This window comes from Metarhizium album (genome assembly GCF_000804445.1).
Source record: "Metarhizium album ARSEF 1941 chromosome Unknown scaffold_9, whole genome shotgun sequence".
NCBI lineage: Eukaryota > Fungi > Ascomycota > Sordariomycetes > Hypocreales > Clavicipitaceae > Metarhizium > Metarhizium album.
In genome coordinates this window covers 56121-81351 of record NW_024467583.1, presented here as the reverse complement: position 1 = coordinate 81351, position 25231 = coordinate 56121, and the positions used below count along the sequence as shown (strand labels likewise).

At 56.8% G+C, this 25231-nt stretch overlaps 6 protein-coding genes across 6 annotated transcripts; 4 read left to right on the top strand and 2 right to left on the bottom strand.

Annotated features, from left to right (window-relative positions):
* Window positions 1-1124: 1124 nt before the first annotated feature.
* On the top strand, window positions 1125-3280 carry MAM_04127 (sphingosine-1-phosphate lyase; the record flags this gene model as incomplete). The annotated part of the gene is made up of 3 exons (XM_040822925.1): window positions 1125-1225; window positions 1555-2160; window positions 2287-3280. 3 exons carry the CDS (start codon window positions 1125-1127, stop codon window positions 3278-3280), a joined length of 1701 nt encoding a protein of 566 aa, XP_040678804.1.
* A 2640-nt stretch (window positions 3281-5920) lies between these two features.
* On the top strand, window positions 5921-7859 carry MAM_04126 (uncharacterized protein; the record flags this gene model as incomplete). Its single annotated transcript, XM_040822924.1, has 3 exons — window positions 5921-6583; window positions 6656-6758; window positions 6826-7859. The coding sequence occupies 3 exons, from the start codon at window positions 5921-5923 to the stop codon at window positions 7857-7859; spliced, it is 1800 nt and encodes a 599-aa protein (XP_040678803.1).
* Window positions 7860-8677: 818 nt separating this feature from the next.
* On the bottom strand, window positions 8678-9772 carry MAM_04125 (uncharacterized protein; the record flags this gene model as incomplete). Its single annotated transcript, XM_040822923.1, has 3 exons — window positions 8678-8906; window positions 8989-9104; window positions 9152-9772. The coding sequence occupies 3 exons, from the start codon at window positions 9770-9772 to the stop codon at window positions 8678-8680; spliced, it is 966 nt and encodes a 321-aa protein (XP_040678802.1).
* Window positions 9773-12091: 2319 nt separating this feature from the next.
* MAM_04124 (pyruvate dehydrogenase kinase) lies at window positions 12092-13639 on the top strand (the record flags this gene model as incomplete). Its single annotated transcript, XM_040822922.1, has 4 exons — window positions 12092-12206; window positions 12280-12428; window positions 12513-13507; window positions 13576-13639. The coding sequence occupies 4 exons, from the start codon at window positions 12092-12094 to the stop codon at window positions 13637-13639; spliced, it is 1323 nt and encodes a 440-aa protein (XP_040678801.1).
* An 840-nt stretch (window positions 13640-14479) lies between these two features.
* On the bottom strand, window positions 14480-16159 carry MAM_04123 (uncharacterized protein; the record flags this gene model as incomplete). Its single annotated transcript, XM_040822921.1, has 6 exons — window positions 14480-14593; window positions 14669-15403; window positions 15481-15639; window positions 15705-15936; window positions 15990-16016; window positions 16122-16159. 6 exons carry the CDS (start codon window positions 16157-16159, stop codon window positions 14480-14482), a joined length of 1305 nt encoding a protein of 434 aa, XP_040678800.1.
* A 6080-nt stretch (window positions 16160-22239) lies between these two features.
* MAM_04122 (serine/threonine-protein kinase MAK) lies at window positions 22240-24629 on the top strand (the record flags this gene model as incomplete). The annotated part of the gene is made up of 2 exons (XM_040822920.1): window positions 22240-22410; window positions 22476-24629. The coding sequence occupies 2 exons, from the start codon at window positions 22240-22242 to the stop codon at window positions 24627-24629; spliced, it is 2325 nt and encodes a 774-aa protein (XP_040678799.1).
* Window positions 24630-25231: the final 602 nt, after the last annotated feature.

Below are 25231 nucleotides of genomic sequence, written 5' to 3'. Positions count from 1 at the left end.
TTGTGTGTTGGTGTGCTTGAGGCCGTCGTGATGTCGGTGAAGGAGCATCTCACGATCCCCGGCACGGTTACGAATTACGATGCGGCATGCGCGGTTGCTCTGGAAGGGCACGTACGCAGTGTATATCCTGGGCGGGAGCTGTCTGCGAGATGGGACTCAACGTGATGAGATGACATCCCGAGGGGCCAGAGATACGTCAGCCCGACCACTCCGTACGGTCCGTGATGTCTGCGCGGGGGTCGGGCTCGTACGGACGGGATGGGAGGAGGGAGCATGGCTTCGAGATGGTCGGCTGCGCAAAACACAAAGGCGCCATTGTGGTGGAAACTCGCCCGATTGGCAGGCCGATGTTGTCAAGGCCCGTAGGCAACGTTGACTGCGCGGGTTGATTTAGCCACAATGGAACATCGAACGTGGCCGCAGGGGAGGGGCCCAGGGGGCGGATCAATGCGACGATGCGATGACGGGTCTGGACCAGACGCAGCTCTGGACTACGGCGAGGGACGGCGGGCGGCTCCACTGGAAAAATGTCCAAGTACAGGCCGTCCCCCGCCTCTGTTTTCGACCGAGATCTACGGAGTAGGTCGACCTGAGCTCTGGTCCCCGACTGGTCAGCGGTCAGAGGTCAGACTGGTCTGAACAGGTCTGCAGGTCCAACAGGTCTGCTCGTCCGTCTGCTGCTGGCGCTTTGGAGCGAGCACCTGGGCAGTCGAGAATCAGATGCTAGATGCACTTGCTCTTCTGCCCCTGATAGCCCCGAGACACACTTCGCACATGTCATAGGTCATTGAGGCAACCAAGCAAGAACTCGCCTCGTCGTGCTTGCCGCTTGTAGCAAAGGGCGCTCTCGCCGGCGCCAGACGCCCTCGGTTATCCGAGCCCGACTACAAAATCGACGACGTCAAACCCGCGCTTTTTTTCTGCTCTCCCCAGCCCACCGTCCTTTTCGCACGGCCGCTGCCGGCATTTCATTTCCTTTTGCTGTTCTCTCCTTCTTCATCCGTGTATCCAGCATCTGGAACACAGACGACGACGTAGAGGGCCGTCATCCTGTCTCGTTCCCTCCTTGTTCGCCCGCCATCATCGGCTTCACTGCCGGATCTCATTGGACAGACGCCACCGCCATGCCTGGGAGCTCGCGAATGCCCGTCAGTCTCCTCGGCGGTTTTGAAAAGGTCAAGCGCCGAGGACCTGCCAACCCTCTCGACTTTCTCACCGTCGACTTGTACGTGATATCCCCGTCATCCTCTGGTTTTTCTCGTCCGCGTTGGTGAAACACCTTCCGTTCAGGCCTACTATCCAGCTCTCCTCCTCCCATGTGGTGCTTCTTTGCGCATGCCCGTCATGGGCTGGCTGGCTGGCCGAGGCGCATTGGCGCACTCCATGTTGGCCCGACTTGCCAATTGCCAATTGGTCGTGACGTCAAGCATCCCTCCAATTGGCGTCGCTCTCATGTCCCGTTTTCTTCACACACCACACCGAGATAACATCCCTTCTCACCGCATGCTCCTCCGATTTCTCTTGGCTGACACCTCATCTCTCTGTTGCTGCTAGACTGCGGAACGTCGTTTTCTACTACTTTGTCCTCCGATGGTCCCGACGTGCTTTCTGGAAGCTCAAGGGTCGAGGCCTGATCGGCGCCGTCCTCGAGTTGTACCATGTAATCCAACGCACGTTATACGGTTATTTCCTTCGCGCCCCTGGCGTGCGCGGCAGGGTTCAGAAGCAGGTTAACGATTCCATTGCTCAAATGTCGTCCAAACTCATTGCACAGACGGATACGCGGTACTTGACCCTCCCCAAGGAGGGCTTGACCGCAGATACTGTGCGAGCCGAACTCGAGACGCTGGCCAACCTCGACCATGCCCGTTGGGAGGATGGGCTCGTCTCCGGAGCTGTCTACCACGGCGAGGACGAGCTCATCAACCTGCAGACCGAGGCTTTTGGCAAGTTTACCGTTGCCAACCCCATCCACCCGGATGTCTTTCCGGGCGTGCGCAAGATGGAGGCTGAGGTCGTCAGCATGGTGCTCAACATGTTTCATGCCCCTCCTGGAGCTGCTGGCGTTTCGACTGCGGGCGGGACGGAAAGCATCTTGATGGCTTGTCTGGGCGCTCGCCAAAAGGCGTATGCCGAGCGCGGAGTAACGGAACCTGAAATGTATGTCTCAACATCTGAACAAGGATGTGGCAAGTTGTCGTACCCGTGTCGTGCATGTCAACCGTGTCAGAACGTGGCAAATGGCTAACCATTGTCTTGGCAAAACAACGACGACGACAACAACAGGATTCTTCCTTACACTGCACACACCGCCTTCCGCAAGGCCGGCGATTACTTTGGCATCAAGATTCACCTGGTCGACTGCCCCGCACCCAGCTACCAGGTCGACATCAAGAGAGTAGCTCGTCTGGTCAACCCCAACACGGTTCTGCTTGTCGGTTCTGCTCCCAACTTCCCTCACGGTATCATCGACGACATCACCGCCTTGTCGAGACTGGCTGTCCGCAAGAAGCTGCCCCTCCACGTCGACTGCTGCCTGGGGTCATTTCTCGTGCCGTATCTCGAAAAGGCCGGCTTCGAATCGGAGCTTTTCGATTTCCGTCTCAAAGGTGTTACCAGTATCAGTTGCGACACCCACAAGTACGGCTTTGCCCCCAAGGGTAACTCGACCGTGTTGTACCGCACAGCGGAGCTGCGCCAGTACCAGTACTATGTCTGCCCTGACTGGTCCGGAGGCGTTTACGCGTCTCCCGGTATTGCCGGATCGCGCCCTGGCGCATTGATCGCCGGCTGCTGGGCGAGCTTGTTGACTGTAGGCGAGGCCGGCTATGTGGATGCTTGTGTAAAGATTGTCGGTGCCGCCAAGAAGATTGCAGAGGCCATTCAGTGTTCTGGAACGCTCAATGGCGAGCTCGAGATTGTCGGCAGGCCCCTCGTTTCCGTGGTTGCCCTCACCGCTCTTCACCTCAACATCTACGACTTCGCCGATGCCATGTCGAGCAAGGGATGGCATCTCAATGCGCTGCAGAATCCTCCAGCGATTCATGTGGCTGTAACCATGCCCATTGCCAAGGCGTGGGAGCGCCTGATTCGTGACCTCGAGCTCGTTGTCGAGGAGGAACGCGAGAAGGAGAGAACGCGTCAAGTGGAGGGCAAGGGGCCCAAGGGCAAGGCCACGGGCGACTCGGCTGCCCTGTACGGTGTAGCTGGGTCTTTGCCAAACAAGAGTGTTGTCGTGGACTTGGCAAAGGGATTCCTGGATATTCTATACAAGGCATAAGATATTAGGGAAAGGGGCGAGAAGGAAAAAGGCCGGGGTCAAGTGCGGATATGGGAGGCATGTTGTGTAAGCCAAAAAGGAGCATGTTTTTTTACAGCGGAATGTTTTTCATCTCGTCTTTTTTTCCCCCTTGCCGTCGGTTCGAGAGTAAAGGAGAAAGAGAGAGAGAGAGAGTTTCTTGTTTATGGAGGCGCCCTCGGCGGCATCATCATCAAAGTGTCAATACAACACTACAAAGTCGCGGCGGGTGTAATTTCTAATCAAGACATGGATGGAGCGGGAAGATGGGAGATTTCCGTCGTCTTCCCGCGACAGAGCCTCAGTGAATTGGGTCCTAGGACATGGGAACTCGCCAAGGCGACAGAGGCCGTTCTCCGCACGTTGTCGTCCCGGGGAGCCAATCTGCTCAATTGGGTGGCGCGGACGTGGAGGAGAAGGACGACGACGACTAAACACAGCCTCACTTTTGTGTTTGTTACTGTGAATTGTTGTTGCCGCAGCTCCTTTGCGAGCGTCTGTCCGATGACGAAAGAGGCAGCAACACCAGCACACCACCGTCTGTGCCGCCTTGGTCGCTCATCCGTCGGGTTGGTCCGTCAGGTTCAGTCGGGTTTTGCTTGCGCGCTGTGCCTTTTCCCTTTCCCGCTTTCCCACGACCCAACGTGATTCATCAGATCTAGGGGAGAAGGAGAGGGGGGGGGGGGCAGAGGCAAAGAGCCACGCACGCACGTCTTTGGTCCGGGAGAGGAGGCGATCTGGGTTTCCGGGGGAAGAAATGAGGCGGGAGGTGCAGAAGGGAAGAGAAGGAAGAAGGAAGGGATGGGCGTGGCGAAGTGTGCATGTTGTCATATGCAGGGCTTCCAAGGCAAGCGGGCGGGCGGGCGGGCGAGCGGGCGAGCTACGCTGTTGTGCAGCGAGTGAGTGATGCCTTTTTTTGGAGGAGGGGGCGTGGTTTCGTCTTGCGGTGATGCCCAAGGACTACAGGTAGATAGATGGCTGCGGAGGATTGTGTAGTTTGACGGTTTTTTTTTCCTCATCTTCTTGACCATGGGACGGAGGGACGGACGAATTGGAATTGTCGCTCAATGTCGCTGCCTACCTAGGTACTTCCTACTGAGTACTTAGGTACCTAGTTCCTAGTAGTAAGTACTCGTGCAACGCCCCGGCTCACCATCTAATAGATGAGTAAGAAGTACCAAGCAGTTGGTGCTCGACGCCTGGCTGGTGTGTGTGCGGTTATTCTGTTTTGCCGTGAAACGAGACTGCTCTTTTTTTGGGGCATGAGATGCGACGTGCCGACGATGCATCGCTGGAGTGGCGGGCGGTGGGTGATGTGAGCATTTGTCAAGACTCGAGATGCGCCGCTGGGTTTGGGATGTCGATGGGCATGGCACGTCGCATGTCACATGTGTGAGTGACTGGGGAGGGAAGTGCTGGCACGCACCGCGTACTGTATGTACATGTACTCCGTACTCGGTGTGGTGTTGAGTTGGTTGTTGAGTGTGGAGTGTGGAGTCTGGACAGCCAGGACGCCTTTTCTTTCTTTCTGCATGCTTTCCCCCCCCGAGGCCAGCTTCGTTCATCCTCGCCCGCGCCCCCTGCTTGCAATGCAAGGCTTGTGCTTGGGAGGGGGATTTGGAAACTTTTCCCCCGCGCCCGGTTCTACGAGAGCGATTTGACGGCGGTGGCTGCGGCGAAACAGGTGATGTGCTCTTCGTTTCCCGTTCCCGTTCCCGTTTCCGGGGTGGAAGTGGACGCGTGGGACAAGGCGCACCGCACGGCGTGCAGAGAGTACTGTGCATGTCGACCTTTTTTGTTTTGTGCGAGTTGTTAATGTCATGTACGGATGTGTTTGGGACGTGTTTCCGTGCGGCAGTGGCACGGGGGCGCGACGGGCTGCATTGCATATACGCTGGCAAGGCATGGCATGGCATGGCAGTGCACAGCACAGCAGCATGGCACAGTCGGGAGTTCTGCCGTGCTGCCCATGTGGCGACTCGAAAAAGAGGCGACGCGAGACAGACGACTCGAGTCTCGTGGCCTGGAGGAAGGGGAAGGGGAGCTGAAGCTGAAGCTGTCAGTCTCTCGAGTCCGTCTTGACCTGACGGACGTGACGTGACGCTCGTCGGGAGCGGCCGCGTGGCTTGGATTCGACTGACCTACGAGGCAGAGCTGCGGCGGCTTGAGGTCGACACGTTTGGTCCGTCTGCTTGGTGTGAATGGACGAATGGACGAATGCACCTGGCATCTTCTGTTATCGTGGTGTGGGAGGGTCGTTGCTTGGTCCAAGTCTTGGAGTCTCCCAGTCTTGTCCGTACTCGAGCGGTTGGGGGTGGACGCATGCATTGCCGCATCGCCGTCGGGCAAAGACTTTGCTCGACCATCTCCGTCGTCCTCTCGATTCGTTGCCTCCATTCGATGCCGGCTGTGGGTGCCGTCGTCGAGCATATAACAATGGCTCGAGCCCCGTCGTGAACCGCGCGTCGCCGAGTCGTGAGGCCCTCATCGCCGCGTTGCGGTTCAACTTTGTGAACATCATCAGCCGCGGCATTCCTCGTCGACGCCCTTTGCTCTGCCTCTTCAGCTCTGCCTCTCTCTGAGAATCCTTCTTCTCCCTCCACCACCACCGCCACCACCACGATGGCGGCGGCAGGTCCTGCCATGGAGTCGCCGTGCCGCGTTGGGCTCGCGCTAAACCACCTCGCCCAGGACGCAGATATATCGCCCCTTTCTCTGAGGAGCGACTCGGTCGTGCGGGAGACGAGGCCAGCGGCCCAGAGAAGCCGCTTCCAGGCTACTGTTGATGACGACGACTCGGACGAAGAGACGGTCGTCGCATCTCCAGCCCGCAACAAGGTTGCCGTCGCAGACTCGTCGTCGTTGTCGTCGAGGACGTGTGCGCACAAGCCCAATCGCGACTCGCTTCCTCCATCTTCATCTCCATATCCACGCGCAACTACACCAAACACAAAGCCACTCGCCCCGTCCTCTACAACGCCCTATCTGACCCCCCATCCCAATACGACACTTACACCCCCCTCGTCCGCCGAATCAAGCCCCAAGCAACGGCCTACCGTGCATTTTTCCACCAGACCCCCCGTCGTGCTGCACCACAGGTCAAATAGCTATGCTGCAGACACGGAGCCTTCCTCGCCGCGATATACCTCGTCGCCACGGGGAGACGCCCGCCCACCTCACATTCACTTGTCCGTCGTTGACAGGCAATGGGGTCAGCTGTTTACAGAACACGGCGAGCCAACCAGGAGATTGGGTTCTGTGCTACGCGGGCTGGCAAACTACATGGTAAGCAAGCAACCAGGCAAGCAAGCGCCGCGTCGAGTTGCCCTTTTGGCATACCCGTTCTGACGGGTACAGGTCCGAGAATACGAACCGCGCAACTCGCTCGTCATCCCCCCCGTCAAGATGTTTGCCTTTTACAGGAGATACAAGCTTGACAAGGAACAATTCCCCTTGCAAGGTTCGCCCACCCACTCCCCTCTCTCCCGAGAAGACGAACAAGAACACACATATTGATGATGCCCCAGAAATATTCGACTACCAGTCCCGTCACTGCCTCCGCAGCCTGGAACGCCTCTACCAAGACCTCTCGTGCGAATACCACCTCGTCCAAGACCACCACCACTCCGCGCGTCCCTTCATCCCGGCTCTCACGCCCGCCGGCCTGCAAACCTGGCTGACGGCCTTCATTCAAGCCTCGCCGGACTGCGAATCTCGCCGCCTCCAAGCCATCCTCACGGACGTTCCCCTCGAGGCAGACCACCAGGGCACAGCCCCGGCAGAGCGCCTCCCCAAACAGCTATCCCGCCACCTCTTCCCCGCCTACAGAAGCGACCGCGCATACAGAGACATTGCCTGCGCTCTAGACGACTGGATCAAGTCCATGGAGGGTTCGTGCGAGCCCCCCTCCCCCTCGTGGAGCAACCTCCTCTTCGAAGCATTCCGCGGCACCTCGTCACACAGGAGCTCCAGCCCGACAAGCGCAGGACGTCGAGAGAGGTCCTCCCACACAGACGACCACAAGCGGTACACCAGCCGCAAATCGCCGTCAGAGCCCGTCACCATATCCCCCGCAAACACGGCTCGCCGCCGACAAAAACCCGCCCCCGTCGTCGGTCGCTCTCCCCAGGAGTTTAAGTACCGCTACTCGGGCCCCTCATGCTCATCCTCGCAGCACGACGAGATGTACATGCCCGAGCTGCGGTACTTCCCCAGCTCGCGCAGCGAGCCCCCCAGACGCAGGTACTCGGAGCCGTCGCCCGAGCGCATCAAACACGGCGGCGGCGGCGGACACACGAGCCGGCGGCGCGACCGGAGCCCCAAGGCCGCGCGTGCCGCATCCATCGACAGCGCAAGGAGGCACGGGCACCCCCCGCGGAGCTACTCGGGCTCTTGCTATCCCAGGGCGCCAGGGGACGTGGACAGCATCCGCACGATGCCGGATCCGCGTCCCCGGACCCCCGACGCATCATCCGGCAGAGCAGACAGTTACCGCTTCTTCCAGGGGCGACAACTGGGCCCCACCTACGAGGAGTTTCAACGAGAAAAAGCGAGAGGATGAGACGGGGAAAGAAAAGGGCAAGGGAGGGGCTGGCGGACGAAAACAGGCAGTAGATTGCGTGATGCAACGAGCGGGAGAAGGGCGCCAAACGGAGAGCATCGGCACAAACGACTTGTGTCTGTACAGTTGAAAAGCGAAAAGGACTCATGACGACGCACGAATTGCATTTCACATCATGACGGCTCAGAGAGTAAAGATTGACACGACTTGCGAACGGGAAAGGTGGGAAGGTGGGAAGGCGGGCAAGAAAGACGAGACAGGGCTGTACCAGAATGTACACCATGTATAGATTCAGATGGAAATGGGAGGGAAAAAAAGAACATTTTGGAATTATTATTCGTCTTGAAAATAAAATAAATTGCCTTGCGTCCTGCTGCCAGATGGTATCACTAAAGAAAGCCCGTTCTTGCTGCTCAATGCTCGTTACCTTACACGCGGACGCAAAGACAATGTTTTGCTGCTGCTGCAGACATGTCTGTCTAAGACGTGTGTCCAAGGGGGACAAGTCGCACGAGTGGAAAAAGAAAAACAGGAAGAAAGACCAAGACAGGGGGCGGCTGAGTTGGAGACAAAGACGACAAAACAAAACAAGTCCGCTCGTGGCTATGCATGCCATGTATCCCGTTGCGCGTTAATCTCCCAAATAGTGGCCCCGTGGTAATCGGGTCCTCGGCGTTGTTGGCCGTCCAAGCATTCCGTTTGTGTAAGATCAAACTCGTACATCCGTCTGGTCGTCGTGGTCTTCGTGGTCGTCGTCGTCATAAGAACATGTTGAGTGTAAAGGAGAGGGTGGAGGGGCCCGCCGTCATCATCGACTGTTATCGCAACGGCGTCCCCGTGTGGATCGGAGGGGCGTCGAAGCCCCGAACGCTCGCGATGCTGGCGCGGTGCGCTCGCTTTCGCTTCAGGGCCTGGTATCCCTCTTTGAAGGTGGCTATGCATCGCTGGAGCTCTCGGTCGGGGTGGGGCGGCATCTGTATCTCGACGGCCTTCAGGCATATCCTGAGATGCTGCAGCTCGCCGTCGTTCTCCTGGAGCTCCTCCTCCCTGGCACCCGTCTCAGCAACGCGCCGCTGCCGGGCCGTGTCACGGGGGGCGTGTCACGGGGGCTATGGTATACTGCACGTACAGGTAGGAGATGCGACTTTGGAGGAAAATGATGCGCTGGGCTGCTCGTTCGGCTCGTTCGATGAGGAGTCCCTGGATGTGCTGGGGCCGGTGTTGGTATAGTGCGAGCTCGGCTGGCTGGGGGGAGAGGAGACGGGCGATGCGCCACCGAGGAAACGACTCACCTCGGACTCCTCCTGTCGAGCCTTGAGGTTGTTCACGACGGTTGACAGCTCCTCGTTCAGCTTGCTCATCTCTGCGAGCACCTTCTTCGCTTGCGTCCCCGTCATGCCCTCGTTTGGCGGAGCCTCGTGCTCGGCTTTTTTTTCGGCCTCCCCGCGCTCTCTGTGCAGTGAGGCCGACAGGTCGGAGAAGCGGGATCTGAAGAGAGAAGAAACAGGCGACCCTAGCACGGAGCCGACGTCGCTCCGGCCGGAGCTATCGAGGCTTGTCTGGCAGTGAAGCTTGTTGGGCTCGGGCTCGGAGCCCTTGGCGCCGCCGACGGCCTTCTCGAGCTGCTCGAGTTGACTGCCGACCATCATCTCGTCGACGTCGTCCGATCCGTCGTACGTAAGCCGGCGGGCCAGTTGGCTAAGCCGCCTCGCTAGGTGGTGCCTCGCTGCGCGAGAAGTCACGGCGTCAATCCCTTCGGGCGGGACGGTGTGGATGTGAGATGCGTCGCGTCTGAGGGGGCTGATGCTGGACCTCGGGTTAGAAAAGGCCATGCTCGGGGCAGGACTGGGACTGGGACCGGGACTCGTCCGGCGCGGCGGGGTGTAGACTGCGCGTTCGATCAGTTCGTCCATGGCGCTGTGTGCTCTGCTCAGAGGCCGAGGAGAAGAATGTTGACTCGCCATGCCATTTTGACTCGGGCAGCTGCACTGGCTGCGGATGCTTCGGCGATGCTGGGCCGGACTGGCTAGTTGGACGTGACTTCTTGGCGATGGCGATGCGCCGCTCGGCGATGACGCGCGTTGCTCTGGGTGACCCATGCCGATGCTGGTCGTTGAAGACGAGGTCGTTGGCCAAGGAATGTCTCGAGGCTCAACCTCGGAGCTCTTGTGGTGGATTTGGTTTCCGCGGCCAGCGGCACAACAGAGGATACGTCCAGCCCACCTACCTGGACATTTAGCCAAGTGAATCGACACTCGACAGTTTGCCTATGATGCTGCGGAAAACAAGAGGGGGAAAAAAAAAAAAAAAAAAAAAAAAAAAAGAGGCGAATACTCGTGACCCAGCCACCCTGGGAAGCCAACAATCGCTCACCGACCCTTCGCCTTCACCTTCACCTACAACCACAACAAGGTCCAGGTGGGCCGGCGGCGGGCTGGCGGGTCCCAGATTGGCACTAGCGCCCAGAGCGGATTCCGAGGTGCACAAGTAGGCCAAAGTTCGACGGAAGCTAATCGGGCTGCTAACAACGTTGTCCGATGCTGAGCTGGGATGATGACTGAGCACTTGGCTAGCTTTGCGGACCTCGGGCTGGGGTTGGCACGTTTGGCACGTGGACTCGCCGAGAAGGAGACGGGGCTCGTCACGTTTGTCACGCACGTCCTGGCGCGTCCGTCGTCGGTCGTCTGTCTGCGTCTGGCAGATGAGAGGCACTGCTTCGGTGCATCCAAAGGCGCCCGCGCATGACAGGCCGTGGTCGTGATTCGGCCAGGGGTACGGAGTACTTGGAGCTTCGTCCCGAGATGACATGACGTGGGTCTGATTGGCCAGGATCTGGTCCAACGACGTCGAGCCAGATGTCTGGTCTGTTGACGAGGACATGAAACATGGAATCCTCTGCAGAGCTAGCCGACATGTTGGACTACCTACCTAAGTAGGATAGCTAGCTAGCCCGGAGTATCCGTACTCTCGGGCGCATTGCTAAGATCAGTCATTCATCGGACATCTGCTGTCCTTGTTGCTGTTTTAGCATCGGGACCTACCATGCATTGTGCGTCGATGCAATAGTCAGCCCCGAGTATGACCGAAGAGGGAAAAAGGCAGTCCTACTTACTCCGTAGCCAGCCAAGAATCAGAAGATGCTTCTCTGCGTGCTCCTTGTCGGGACCTGTCCGTCTCCAGCTTGCTCTGGACGTGGCAAGGCGTGGCGTGGCATGGTATGGCATGGATTCATCATGTCATGGCCGTGCAGCTCCGCAGGTTGCCAAGTCCCTGCCGCGCGCTGCCCTTTTATTTTGTTTTTCTTTTACGGCAGAGATTGAAGTTCAAGGAACATTATTCATTCCATTTCTTTTTTTCAAACACTGCGCTGCACTGCACCCACGCTGATCCTGATTCTGGACGGTGGTACTCCGCATGTACTACGCAGCATGGAGTACTAGTACTTCTCTGACGGGGCGGCACGTGCAGACTTGCAGACATGAGTGATGAGCTGCCCCTCCTTCCTTCCCTCCTCCGCTGGACCGTGCTTGCCCTACTGCGTCCCCGACGATCGAATGCCCATGTTATGACGACTCTCGTATTTGTTCTGTCTTCTGTAGTTGCCCTGGCAAGTTGCTCTGCTCAGGCGCTCCTTCCACCAGCACACGCACAATCAGGGCTGCATGACGCCTGTTCCTTCCCTTTTCCCCGGCGAAAAGCCTATTTTCACCACCTCATCCCGTGCCTCCCGCGCCCCCGTCCCCCGTCCCCCGTCCCCCCGGTCCTCCGTTCACCCCGTCTCAACTGCCAAACCCCAGCCTGAACTGAAGTCTTCCACGTTCCATTGCCAATCTCTTTTTCATCATCGCCGTCCTCTCTCCGCCCCCGTTAGACCGTGCCGTTGCGCTCTCCGGAGTTGCGTTCCGTCCTCTCGTCTGTGCTCCTGCCGACTTTGGCTGAGCCTCGGCTCTCACTTGTCGCTCCCGCGGGGCCCCGTTTGCTGCTTTGACTCAGAGGCCGCCCCGCCATCTTCCGACCTCGCGACCGACGGCATCAATGCCGACGCATTCCCTTCGCCATCAATGACAATCTTCTGTTTGGTCGACCTTTGTGCAGCCGAGTCACCTGCCTCATCATTCACGCTGCGCCATTCTCTCACTGGCACTCTCCAAAGACTGTCCCATTGTTGAGACTCTGCTACACGTCGCATTCCGCTGCCCCGGCCCTGTCCCTCCCTCGTCTCTCGGCCCGCCATGTCGTGGAAGTCGTCGGAGAGACTGATGAACACCATCCGCCACTATGCCGGGTTTCCTGCCACCGGCGTGAGCTTGCGCCAGATGGTGCAGTTTGGTGACAAGCCGTCGATAGGTATTCCGCTCTCCTCAATCGACCCCGAGACTCCCTTGCCCCGGCGGACCAGGTTGACATTCCGGTGAACTAGGCACCCTGTTCCGCGCCTCGCAATTCTTGGCCGAGGAGTTGCCAATCCGCCTTGCACATCGCGTCCAGGAGCTAGACGACTTGCCAGATGGGTTAAATGAAATGCCGTCTGTCATGAAGGTCAAAGATTGGTACGCTCAGTCGTTTGAGGTATGTTGCCATCGCCCATTCGACAACCACCAAACAACCGGCGCCGTCCACAGAATGCCAATTGATCCGCGATGCGTCAAACAGGAAATCACACAGCTCCCGCGGCCGACTCTGAGCAAAGAGGTTCGCGATCGTCTCATGAAACCCAGCAAGGGCAACGGGCGCCATATTTTTCAACGACTCTCCGAAGCCACACCTAACCCCTCTATCGATGAGGGCGACTCTTCGGGCTGGGGTGGGCTAACGAATTCTAGTAATGGCAACGGCAAGGCAAAGTCGCTGTCAAGGAGATATTTCGCCACCGTTGACGACACGGGCGATTGGCCTGGCGACCTTCAGCTTTACAATCAAAGATTTGCGCAGACCCTTCACACAATCAAGAGGAGACATGATGGAGTTGTTACCACAATGGCTCAGGGCATCTTGGAGTACAAGCGGCGCCGTCAGCGAATGCAAATTGACGGCACCATACAATCTTTCCTCGACCGATTCTACATGTCCCGTATTGGAATCCGAATGCTCATCGGCCAGCACATTGCCCTCACTGACCAGAGTCACCACCGCGATCCAACCTATGTCGGTGTGATTTGCACCAAGACCAACGTTAAAGACCTCGCACAGGAGGCCATAGAGAACGCTCGATTTGTCTGCGAGGACCATTACGGCCTATTCGAGGCTCCCCGGATCCAGCTGGTCTGCAACCCTAACCTGGATTTCATGTACGTCCCGGGACATTTGTCACACATGCTCTTCGAAACTCTCAAGAACTCTCTCCGCGCCGTGGTTGAGACGCATGGGATGGACAAGCAAGAGTTTCCCGTCACCAAGGTGATTGTGGCCGAGGGTAAAGAAGATATCACCATCAAAATCTCGGACGAAGGTGGTGGCATACCACGAAGCGCCATTCCGTTGGTCTGGACTTACATGTACACAACCGTCGACCGCACGCCCAATTTGGACCCAGATTTCGACAAGAGCGACTTCAAAGCCCCCATGGCTGGCTTCGGTTACGGTCTGCCCATTTCAAGACTATACGCAAGATACTTTGGCGGCGACTTGAAGCTGATTAGCATGGAAGGGTAAGAAAATTATCCAACCCCGTTACCAATCAAGATATGGCAAGACTGACTGACTCTGATCTCTGCAGTTATGGAACAGATGTATATCTTCATCTGAACCGCCTGTCGTCATCCTCGGAGCCTCTACAGTAGCAATTAAGCACCGCCGCGGCTTCATCACCATCCCTAATCTTGCGCAAACGTCTCAAGGATCGCCGAGAGGTCACGGAGCGAAGGCAGGTGGGCGATGCCGAGGCGGTGGTAAATGCACCCCCAACGGAACTATTCGACAAACGGGAAGACCGCGAAGTGTAAACGTAATTTTGCAGTTGGGCCACATAAACTACAAACTAGAACCCTAACCATACACATCATTTCTACCATTTATCCTGTTACTATACATAACTATTACTCGGCGCTCGGTGGGGCGTACGGTGCCGTGGCTTGGACCGGGGATTCGGGAACTCCCACGTATCACTTTTGCTACTGGACTCGGTCTGGCACTTGATCATATTTAGGCGACGCTGCGGAGGAAGAGATGTTTCTTGAATTTCCTGGCATGGTGGGTGGCGTGGTTTTGCTCAAATGGCGAGAAAGAAGGGGATTTTATCGTCAACATGAGGCGAAAAGCAGAACAACCGGGCAAGTGCCGGGGTGCAGATGGCATGGAAGGGTTTGGCAGAGGCAGTCAGTCAACGTTTTGTGCTCCCAAGAAGGCGCAAATTTGTACGAGAAAGAGTGAATTTAACTGTTTAAACGGCATGCGGAAGCCCATGAGCAGGCTCGTTTTAGCTACGTACTTTGTTGGCTTGTCCTGAGACTCGCATTGTCCCCTGCCCCTGATGGCTGCTCTGTTGATTCTGGAGCGCCGTGCGTTCTACCATTAACGCTTGTCACGACTTTTTTTCTGAAAACGTTCCTCGTCCCCCAGGTAACTTCAGAGGCTGCCAAGGGACTGACGAGCATGGAGGAACCACCTTGAAAATGATCGGTTCACCGTCTAGAACCTTCTGAATCACAGTAGTTCATAAGTCTTTGACGATCAATATCGGGGTCAACGGGCCCGGCGGACATGCGGTCTGCGGCAGCCTGCGGATCTGGTCGATGCTAAATACGTACACACAAGGTTAGTGCAAGCAAAACCTTGGCGTGATTTCCAACTTGACCTGGGATTCCAATTACCATTGGGGCCTTGAACCAAGCATTCTTTGATTTGGGCGCGTCCTGCTTCGTAGTGGGCACACGACTTCCCCCGTGCCCTGATGTACCTACGTGCCGGGCCAGAACGTTGCTCGTGGTTGACGCCGCATCGCCATCCGAGACGGTCGGGGACTTAATAGCTTTATGAAGCTTGCCGGCATTGTCCCAAGCGTTGTATGGGGTGCGCCGTACGTTGTCCTGTTCGCGCCGCATGGTTGTAGCCGTGGAGATGCTCCCGGCCTCCGAGCCCCGGGAGCTTGATCCGGGGACCGCGGGCTGGAACAGGGCAGCCCGAGATGCCGTGCTGGACATTTTGGCTCGGATGTGTGGCGGCAGGCAGCTGTTTAAATTCGACAGCGTCGCTCGGCCGGCATCGCTGCCGTCGTCCTCTGAGCCCCTGCCACTGGCGGATCTGTCAACTGGCGGAGCTTGGTTTCCTGCCAGCCAGCCCTGCACGGTGACGGGTTCGGCAGAGGAGGCGGCGCTCTCGCTGCCATCGTCAGCGCTGGATGATTTGACCAAGCCATCACGTTGCATCAGCTTGCTGACAATCGACTCCAAGTGAGGAGGCGTTGGACCGGACGAGGCTACTGACACCGGGGCCGAGACCACCGATGACGGGCCGCGAGAAGACGAGGGACCACCAAGGCGAGCATGGCTGTGGCCGCCTGTTGAGCCGCCTCCAATCCCCAAAGATGACATGGCCGTGGTGGGAGGCTGTGAGTAGAATGAGCATTTGTTCCACGTCATGTATGGTTGCTGGCGGAGAGGCAGAGTCTTGCCGCCTTGCGTACCTGCGGCATCGCACTGGGAACAAAGTCTGTGCTCTCGACAAATCTTTTGCCCCGAATGTCTCGATTTTCTTCCTCGACTAATCTATGGCCTGTCTGCAACGGCGCAGGGGTTACGCCTGGTTCTTGGACCTCCCCCCAAGCAGTGCATTGCAAACAAGTCTTGATATCGTGGTCAGCGGATCGCGGTAGCTAGTGTCAGGATTCAGCAGCGCCCCGAGACTTACCGGGTCGTCGCTCCTTCTCATCGACTTGCTAAACTGGTCAATGGATTTAACCAGCCCGCAAAGCTCGCAGCGGATTTCTCGGCGACAGTTGGCAGAATGCTCTATGCAGGTCATGCCCGAGTTCGCCGCGTCGATACAGCCGCGCACTGACGTCTGTCGTTGTAAAAGGCTCTGCTGGTTCTTGGAGAAGAACTGTAGTGACTTCCATTCTCCTCCAACCTTGCATCGATACCTGGGCCATGTTTAGCTGTGGCAGTGTGCCCTGGGCATTTGCTGGTTGCGTACCTCACGGGCAGGCCAGGTGCCGATCCTCTGGGAGCCAAAGTAGTTAGTAAAGAAGTTGCCAACATTGAAGAATGAGGAGATGCCCCTGTTGTTTGGCGCAGATAGAGAGAGAAAAAGGGGGAGTTTGCTTACCGGCTTGGTTCGATATTGCCTCTCTCGGTCGAAGGCATGGTCAACAGGGCCTGAGGCTGGATTCAGTGACCGGAGTGAAGTTTTTCGACGGATGGCGAAGTGATGGAGGTGAAGACAGGGGATGGCTTGGTTAATCCCGAGGGCTCGAGACAAAATTCAGCGACTCCTTTCCTCCACTGTTTGAAAACATCTGACGGCTGGCTACACTGGCACACAGGTGTCTCCCAGGTGCCTCACTTCGACGGCCTGCCCAAGGCCACACATCATCTTCTGCCGGTTTGCCACCAAATGATGACGGACGTTGAGCTGGGAACGGAGGAATTTCTCGGGCAACAGAACTATCGCTGCCGGCATCAGGCAACTTCCGTCGAGGCTTCAACGACCGGCTTGGCACGAGCCATCAAGCAGCTGCTGCAGGCAGATCTCTCCACACCATCGCCATGTCAGTTTCGTTTTGAAATGCCCGCTGGAGCAGCAGATATGAGCTGGGCCCTGACAAATCGTTCATGGGTCGACTGGTAGGCATATGATTGAAGGATTAATTCACGGCTCCGTGACTGACCGCAGACATCTAGTCTGGTGGCCATTTCACCAAACAGTCGGCCGCCTTTGCTCCAGCGTCTTTGAAGACGGATTTATCAGTACCGTGGTTGCCATCTTGCAGCAGACTGAAGGTGATACCTGATGCAGAGTCATCATTCGGACGTCCCAGCTCGCCTCGGGGCGCACCGCAGCACCCGCCTTGCGTCGACTTCAACAAAGTTTAGCGAGCAATCATGTTGTGGATGGACAATGGCGTCGTCACCAACTGCGAGGAGCGACGACGCAGGCAAGGTCGAATTGCAGAACAATGCAAACCGCATGTGTCTACAACCTTGAACCTGGGATCACGATGTCCCGTGGTAGAATATCGACGTCACTTTGTATAGTTCACTTTTGCCTTCTGGGCATGCAAACAGCCGTTGCACTTCACGTTGCCCAACAAATCACATCCACCGCGGCCACCGATGGCGCCAGGAGCGACGCGGCCTGAAACTTGAAGCATCAACGTCGTCAAATCCAACGAATATCGGAATATCTGTCCCACGCCCGGCGCCAATGTCACGGGAATAACGCTTGTACAGAAGTTCTGTAAAGCAACGGCCGCCGGCCGCTCTGGCCATGAACCTCATTTCTACTTATCCACTTACTTCGGTATTGTACGGAGTGGCTCGTTAGCTGTCGTCCAGTCGAAAGATGGACACACGCACGGCTAGGCCAGGGGGCCGATTTCAGATATGACAAGCACATATGTGTACTTTGCGTGCGCCGATACACTCTAAATCCTTTGGCTGAACTGCGCTTGCTAGGCGACATGGTGACGAAGCACTCGCGGTACTCTGTACAGGGCCGGGTGACATGCAAAATCAGGGAATGAAACAGCTTCTTGATCAGATTGGATGACAGCTTGGGTGGCCAGGTTTGCGTTGGCTAAAAGGCAACCGTCCCTTCTCTACCCAAGTGGCGACTCCGTACGGAGTACGCGATACGGAGTGGCTCAAGTCGCCTTCAGCACAAGGAGATGGACACAGCACTGTTAAAGGTTGTTTTGTATCCATCAGGGACCTTTCACCACCACGTCGATGGGCGAGCAGCATTGCGACCGACGTCTTGGCCCCCAACTTTTCGTGTTGGCAAAAGCTCACTCCAGCACACTGTGTGTCCTTCAAAACCAGCGCTAACGGCTGCTCGGTTCAGTTTGGACGAAGCGGCCAGCCCAATGTAACGCTTTCTCTCACGGCCTTGAGATATCATGTGGCCACGCAAAACGGTCACTCGGTTGCAATTGCACTCGGACTGGCTGGTGCTGGTCCTTTCGGGCATCAGCGGCATCAGCAGGAGGCCAATGCTGACACACACAGGTTGTGCCCACATGGGCAGCACAAGTCAGGCTGCAGCATGGATCTCGGTCCTGCTTCCTTGCCCCTTGTTGGACCAACGTTGAAAGAGAGGCTTAGCAGGGCAGGACAACGCCTCAGCTAGCTCCCTAGCGAGTAGGTATGTGATACGGAGTACGGAGTACTAGTACTAGGAATCATCATTCTCGCGTGGCGCTCCCTTTAGGCAATCCCAATTGCCCGCCTTGACCAGACCAACGCTTGCCAGTCAAGTCGCCGAGGGATAAGCCGGAACTTGGCCGGCGAGAACATGCTGTGCTCAGGAGTCAGCAGTGAGGGCCGCTGGCCCGCTGCGGCAGTTGTCCGGGCGCTGCTGATGGGCAACGGCCCGTGAGCGTTTTCATGGATTCACTCGACTTTGTGAAGGCCAAACAGCGTCGCCGGATCAGCCGGGTGGCATAGGAACCCAGGGGCAACGGACAGGGGAACTGGTGAGGTCTCATCAGCACTACGGCGTGCTCTGTACGGTACTACTACAGAGTGCTCCGTTGGGAAATCTGTACTCCGTACCACCGGCAGGAATGAGAACACTGTGGACAATTGCGCCCCCCGGCTATATACCTGGGTACGGAGGTCAGCACGGAGTACGGAGTAATGCGCATGTGTCATCGAGCTGTCGAGCCGCGTTGCACTTGGACTCATTCCTGTTATTTCGCCGCTGGGCTCACTGGCAAGAAGCAAATTAATTGCCTCCCCACACCCCTGGCAAGCCATGCAAATTGACCAATTTGACTGGCAGCGGAAGTGGCAAGGGGGCGTCTTGCAGCCTGAGGGTGTCGCCGCCAAAGTCCCTGACAATATTATACAATTTATACTTACAATATCCTTGTCGAGGCCGTTTTCAAGGCCACCCCGAAGCCCCACTGACGAGATTGCTCAGAGCTTGCCTGCCTCGACCATTCACAACTTGTCTTCACCCCATCGCAGTTTTTGTTCGGTTAAATGTTGTCATTTTCGTCAGCCTCCATTTGAGTCGGCCGCCGGAACGGTAACGTACTGTGTACTGAGGCGGACGGGCGTACAAGCGTGTGCAATATCGACGTACAAAGGTTGTGGCGCACACACCGGAAGGCCAAGGACCTCGTCCATTCGACGGTTACGGGCTCCTGGTAGTTACCCCTTGCCCCGTCCCTGCGCGCCTGGATTACGTACGCCCTTCTGGATCAACGACAGGTCGCTCGATGGGCCAATGTTGGGGTGCATGCCTGTGCCTGACTGAGGAAGGCTTGGTATATACCTGCGTAATATGGAGCGAACAGGGCGGTGCCGTCGTTGAGCCAACTGCCGGCGCAGCAGAGTACGGAGCATGTATGTATGTACATGCGAAGTACTGATGGTGACTTTGGGCCAGTCGTGTCATCACACGCAAATCGATGTATGGTGTACGTATTCTCTCTGGTGCAGGGTTTTGACTTCACGTCGGCGGGTTTACTTCAGAATTGAGCGGATATGGACCGCCGCAAGCAGCCGGGCCATTCTGGACGACGGGAGCACTCTGTAGGTGAGATGCCGCCATTGCCATGTTCTTTCTTTTCCCGTTCATCTCACTGACAATGCGGAATAGTCCGTGCGCTGGTGAGAAACGGGCACTCTTGAGTCTTCAGTGCCTGGTGCAAGGTTGGCAACAGGTACGGAGTACACAGCATCAGTAGCATCTCATTGCCAGGCCGCAGGTATTTTCAGAAGAGAATGCCTTGTCCAGGGGCATGTACTGACTGATACGTACATGCCATGAAGCGTGGTTTGGCATGGAACAGCCCGGAGCGCTGCTCGACGATGACACGCACGGAGTACGTACTTCTGCACCGACTGATGTTCATAAAGTTGTCAGGACCAAGGGCGCGGAGACGGGCCGTGGCGATTCCAACGAGTTGGAACCCATGTTGCGTCGCCATGTTTCTCATGCTGCGTATTCTTTGGCCCCCATCTGCGACATGCGTATCAAGGGGGAGGGAGGCTGCGACGGCGCACGGCGCACCCCCGACGGAGCGACCAAATGTATGTATGATGATGTATGGCGCATGGGTGCTCCGCACGCTGCTCCGTAAAATACATCAGCATTGCAGTGGCCTAGGCCTAAAATGTGCAGAGTTTGTACGTACTGTAGTATTTTCAACGTCGGATGGAGGACGAGGTGGGTGGAGGATGATCGATGATGAAGAAAGACGCGGGTACTCAGTACAAAGCGAGAGCGCGCCCCATTTCCCACCGTGGCGTGACAATCTATCCCACAGAGGGTCCTGCAGCAACCAACTCTCTGCAGTGGATGGGACAGTATCTGATGCAAGGACACACGGAGTACAGGTCCGTACTTGAGTACCTTGGATCAAAGTACAAGGCCAAAATACCCAAGTACCGAGGCACCCGTCGAGCGTAGCGTCAATGCAGAGCGTGGTTATTTCCCAGAGTTCTCGATAGCGTCCGTGTACTGGCGTATTGGAGTACTAGTGAATCAAGCAGAGATCATCAGCAGGGTCAGCAGACTGGCCGATTTGCCTGCGACCGACGGGGGAAGAAATGGTACTCGGTGCGGAGTGCGTGCCGCGAACACGACGCCGAGTCCTGGACTCCTGGCCGTCTCCTCCTCATCTTGGCCAACGCCAACACCCAAGGCGTCACCTGCTTTGGCCTCTAGCCTTTAGGGAGACCAGTCGAGTCGAGTCGACCCTTACGCGGCCAAGCTCGGGTGTGCTGCTTTGGAACCACCAGGCCGGCGGAAGCATTGGAGCGCCTCAGGTGCCCCTCGCCGTCTCAACCCTTGAAGCCGCCCTGAGCTGGGCCGTATTAGCCCGTGCGAGCGCGCCCGCCAACCCGCCACCACCCACCAGGGACCACCACCACCAGCCGCGTGTCCTCTCTCTGCGCGCTCCATCCGGCCTGGTCTCTCCCTCCCTCTCTTCTGTTGGCTCGAGACGGAACCCCCCCGGGAGCGCCCCTTTTTCCTCTGCCCCCCCCTGTGCGCGTCGCCGCCGCCCCACCGACGCCATTTCAGGTCCCGATCCTCCCTTGGCCCTCTTTTCCGACCTGACATTGACGGATTGATGGATCAATTGATGGCGGCCGGCTCAACACAAACCATTGACCATTGACCAGTTGACACTTCACAGTTCACCTGGACACTCGTGCGCTGGACTGTCCAGGACTCCAGCGCTAGCCCGCCGCCGTCCTGCTCCCGCTCCTGCTTCTCCTGCTTCTGCTTCTGCTTCTGCTCCCCCCCGGCTTGTTTGTGCCTTTCCTTTGCATCGACCATCCTCGTTCTCCTCCCCGCCGCCGTTTGGCTCATTGGCAGTTGCTCATTGGGTTGGGTTCGGGACCCGGCTCTGGTCCTCACTCTTTTCACCTCTTCTCCCCTTTCCAATCAACTGCAGTGGTTGTTTGTGGCCTGTTTGCGCATCAACCGTTCGTTCTTTTTTTCCATTCTTTTTTTTTCCCGCATCGCTCCTTTGGTGGCTTCAACTTGGCTGGTCTCTCCCGGCAGTTGGTGCGTGCGCTCCAGAGCAGCCTGAAGAAAAAGAAAAGAAAAAAAAAGTGTTCCTGGCAGCATTCGTCTGCCAGTATCACCAAAAAGCACTAGTGTCCAAGGATCCCTCCCCACGATCAGCAGGCTCGAGCTGCAATCCCAATACTCTGTACCGAGTACCAGCATCTGGATACCCGTCTGGCAGCAAAATTAGACCTTTGGAGAACCTCAGGAGTACCCTGGTCTGGTCGGTGGAAGGAAGTCTCCTTTTTGCGCACAGTTATCAGCACTATCCACGCCCGTCAGAGACTCTCTCACTCCAGTCGCTCCTTTTCCCGCTTGCTGTCCAGCTCGGCCCTGTGAACCTGCATGCCGCGTCTTGTATCTCGCCATCTGGTGCAGCAAACTTTTTGTATTCGACTCGAGAAAGAAAACATTGTTCGCTACCGCTACGGCCACCGTCAGCTCTAACCGTACAGACACCGTTCGGCCTGCTCCCTCTCTACTCTTCTCGCTCTCTCCATCTGAATGCACCGGTAATTCGCCTAGAGCTCCGTCGAAGAGCTTCAATCGTTTCCCCGACACCAAGGGTCCCTCTGCGGGCTTGGTTGATGTATCTCGTGCTCAGAGGACCGATCCCATCGTGAGGTTTGTCCGGGCAGAGCCATCATCAAAGCCGTACCCGACCTGTCGCGGAATCGTGCCGCTCCAAGTACGAAAAATGACCGTCGCCGCTCCCGCTGACTTGGCTCGTCGAAGTTCGCCTCAAGGCCAGGTGGCCTTGGAGGATCGTTTCGAAGTCCTCAAGGAGATCGGAGATGGAAGCTTCGGCAGTGTTGTTCTGGCCCGTGTCAGAACTGCCGGCGCCAATGTAGCCCGTCGCGGTTCAATAGTGAGTCGAGCAGTACATTTTGACGTTTTCCCCGAAGCCAGCTCTAATATCCGGCCCTTGTCTAGGTTGCAATCAAATCCATGAAGAAGACATTTGATTCTATCGCGCCATGTCTGGAATTGCGCGAGGTTGTATTTCTGAGGACCATCCCAAACCACCCGCATCTCGTCCCGGCACTGGATATTTTCCTGGACCCCCACAGCAAAAAGCTGCACATTTGCATGGAATACATGGAAGGCAACCTATACCAGCTGATGAAGGCCAGAGACCACAAATGTCTCGATAACGCCAGTGTCAAGAGCGTCTTGTTCCAGATCATGCGTGGTCTGGAACACATTCACTCTCACAATTTCTTTCACCGAGATATCAAACCCGAGAACATCCTAGTCTCAACTTCCTCTCACCAGGAAGCCTCCAACTCGTTCCGGAGGTATTCAGCTTTAGTCACACCCCCGTCCACACCTCCCCACTATACCGTGAAGCTTGCCGACTTTGGCCTGGCTCGAGAAACTCACTCCAAGCTTCCCTACACGACATACGTCTCAACACGATGGTACCGCGCACCTGAGGTTCTACTCCGTGCTGGAGAGTATTCGGCCCCTGTGGATATCTGGGCTGTTGGTGCAATGGCTGTGGAAGTCGCCACCTTGAAGCCGCTTTTCCCCGGTGGGAATGAGGTCGACCAGGTCTGGCGTGTCTGCGAGATCATGGGTAGCCCTGGAAATTGGTATAACAAGGCCGGTGTACGCGTTGGTGGAGGGGATTGGCGAGAAGGAACCCGTCTCGCGAGCAAACTTGGCTTCTCGTTTCCCAAGATGGCACCGCATGCCATGGATACCATTCTACAGGCTCCTCAATGGCCCGCCTCCCTCAGCAGCTTCGTCACCTGGTGCTTGATGTGGGATCCCAAGAACCGACCGACGTCTTCCCAAGCTCTGATGCATGAATACTTCAACGACGCCGTGGATCCCACAAGACCCAAGTCATCTGCCTCCAAGATACTGGGCCGCAAGCAATCGGACCTCGGCCGAACCGTCAAAGAATCTTCTAGCACGACTCAGATCGCGTCCTTGCCTTCTTGGTTCCGAAAATCCCTGATTGGCCGGAGCGACGTTCCTGAGCCCGCCGCTCTCCAGGTACCCAACAAGGAAACTCCCGTCACCAGACCTTCTCTTGCGTCCGTCCCGACTGTCGAGGCCCCTGCCTCCAAGGCTCGCGCTCCTCCTGCTGCAAAGCGCAGTACTTGGACACACGGGCTTTCCAACGTGGCGCCCATGCCGATCTTGCCTACAATTCGACCAATTTCACCTCTTTCTGATGCCGTCACTGCTCGAGCCAACCGTGGCCAAGCTGAAGTCAAATCCAAAAAGCTTGGCCGGCAGCTCTCTGTCGCTTCCAGCAGCAATGCCTGCGCCGAAATGCACCGCCAGCAGGCTGAGCGTGCTCTGAATGGCGAGACTGGTCTTGCCTCGCCCCCTAGCGGCCACAAGGAGAGCTTCTTCTCACATCTTCGGAAACGAGCCAGGCGTTTTTCAGGGCGCCACCAAACCCCTGTATCTCCTTCCTACGAAGACATGGAAGCCCAAATTGGTTGTGGTCCTTGGGCAAGCAACAGGTCGTCGGTAGTGATTGATCCACAGGGTGGCCCTATTCCCAAGGCTGAAGTTTACGAGTCTTTGGATAAGGCCCTGCGAGATGTCCAGGGCACCTTGGATTCACGGTCCGCATTGCCAGCAAGCCACCAGCCCACGTCCACCAGCAGACTCAAGAGACACCACTCTCTCCCTCATCAGCAACCCAGGTCCGTCGACAACTTGCTTGGAGCTGCCCGTGGCGGACCAATCTCGAGTCGCACGCGACGGGCGCAGGCAGCTCACGGCGCACGGCAGTACGAGGTTCCAGACGAAGAAGATGAGCTCCTCGACGAGGCCCTGACGTCTGCTCAAAGGGCCATGAGACACATGGATGGATCTACCAAGCCCCTGAGGCAATCCGCCAGCAACCTAGGACTAGCAACCCCACATCCTTACCCGAGCCCCTCGCCATCCGCGAGCGGCAGTCAGGTGTTGTACGGCGACGGCCAGGAAGTCTTGACGCCTAAGCCATTGGATCTCGGCAAGAAACCCTGCAGCCAATACAAGTGGCCTACCCCACCTTATGAAGGGAGCGAATGGGGGGCGTCGGCATCAGCGAGTATCTGGGCTGCTGGTAACTTTTAACCACGTCGGTCAATACCTACTGGGGAGAGCACTTTGGCACCATTGTTACCAGGACGATAAGTGGGAACGTCCAAGAGGCAAAAGCAGTGATAACGTTTCAAGGTTGATCAATTGCATTTCCGCGGCGTTTCGGGGAAGGGACGTGGTGAGCGGAACCCCTCGGCTTCTTTTTTTTTTTTTTCGAAACTCCCCTTTTATTCTGCATATATCGATCTTTTTTCATATACCGACGGATCAATCTTAATTTGGCATCTCGACTCGTGTATGCGATCTTTTGATTGACTATTCGATTCCCCGGGGCTGTCCTGGATCTCACTGTCTACATTACTGTTTGATGCGCGCGCAGGATGGCCGCAGCTAACGCAAGCAACTTTTCTCTTGTTGGATCTTTTGATTTCTGCCTTCTTTCTGAAACCTTTCAGCGACTGAACAACAAATACCCATATAGACTGAAGACTACGCACAGGCTGGACCTCGGCCATAGCGCTGTACAACGCTCGCGAAGCGGGAATTTATCGACTTGGCATTATTCTTTTTTCCCTTTGTCACATGTTTCGTCATTTTTATTTCTCATCATCAGCGTCTGGGACGGAGTATTGAAA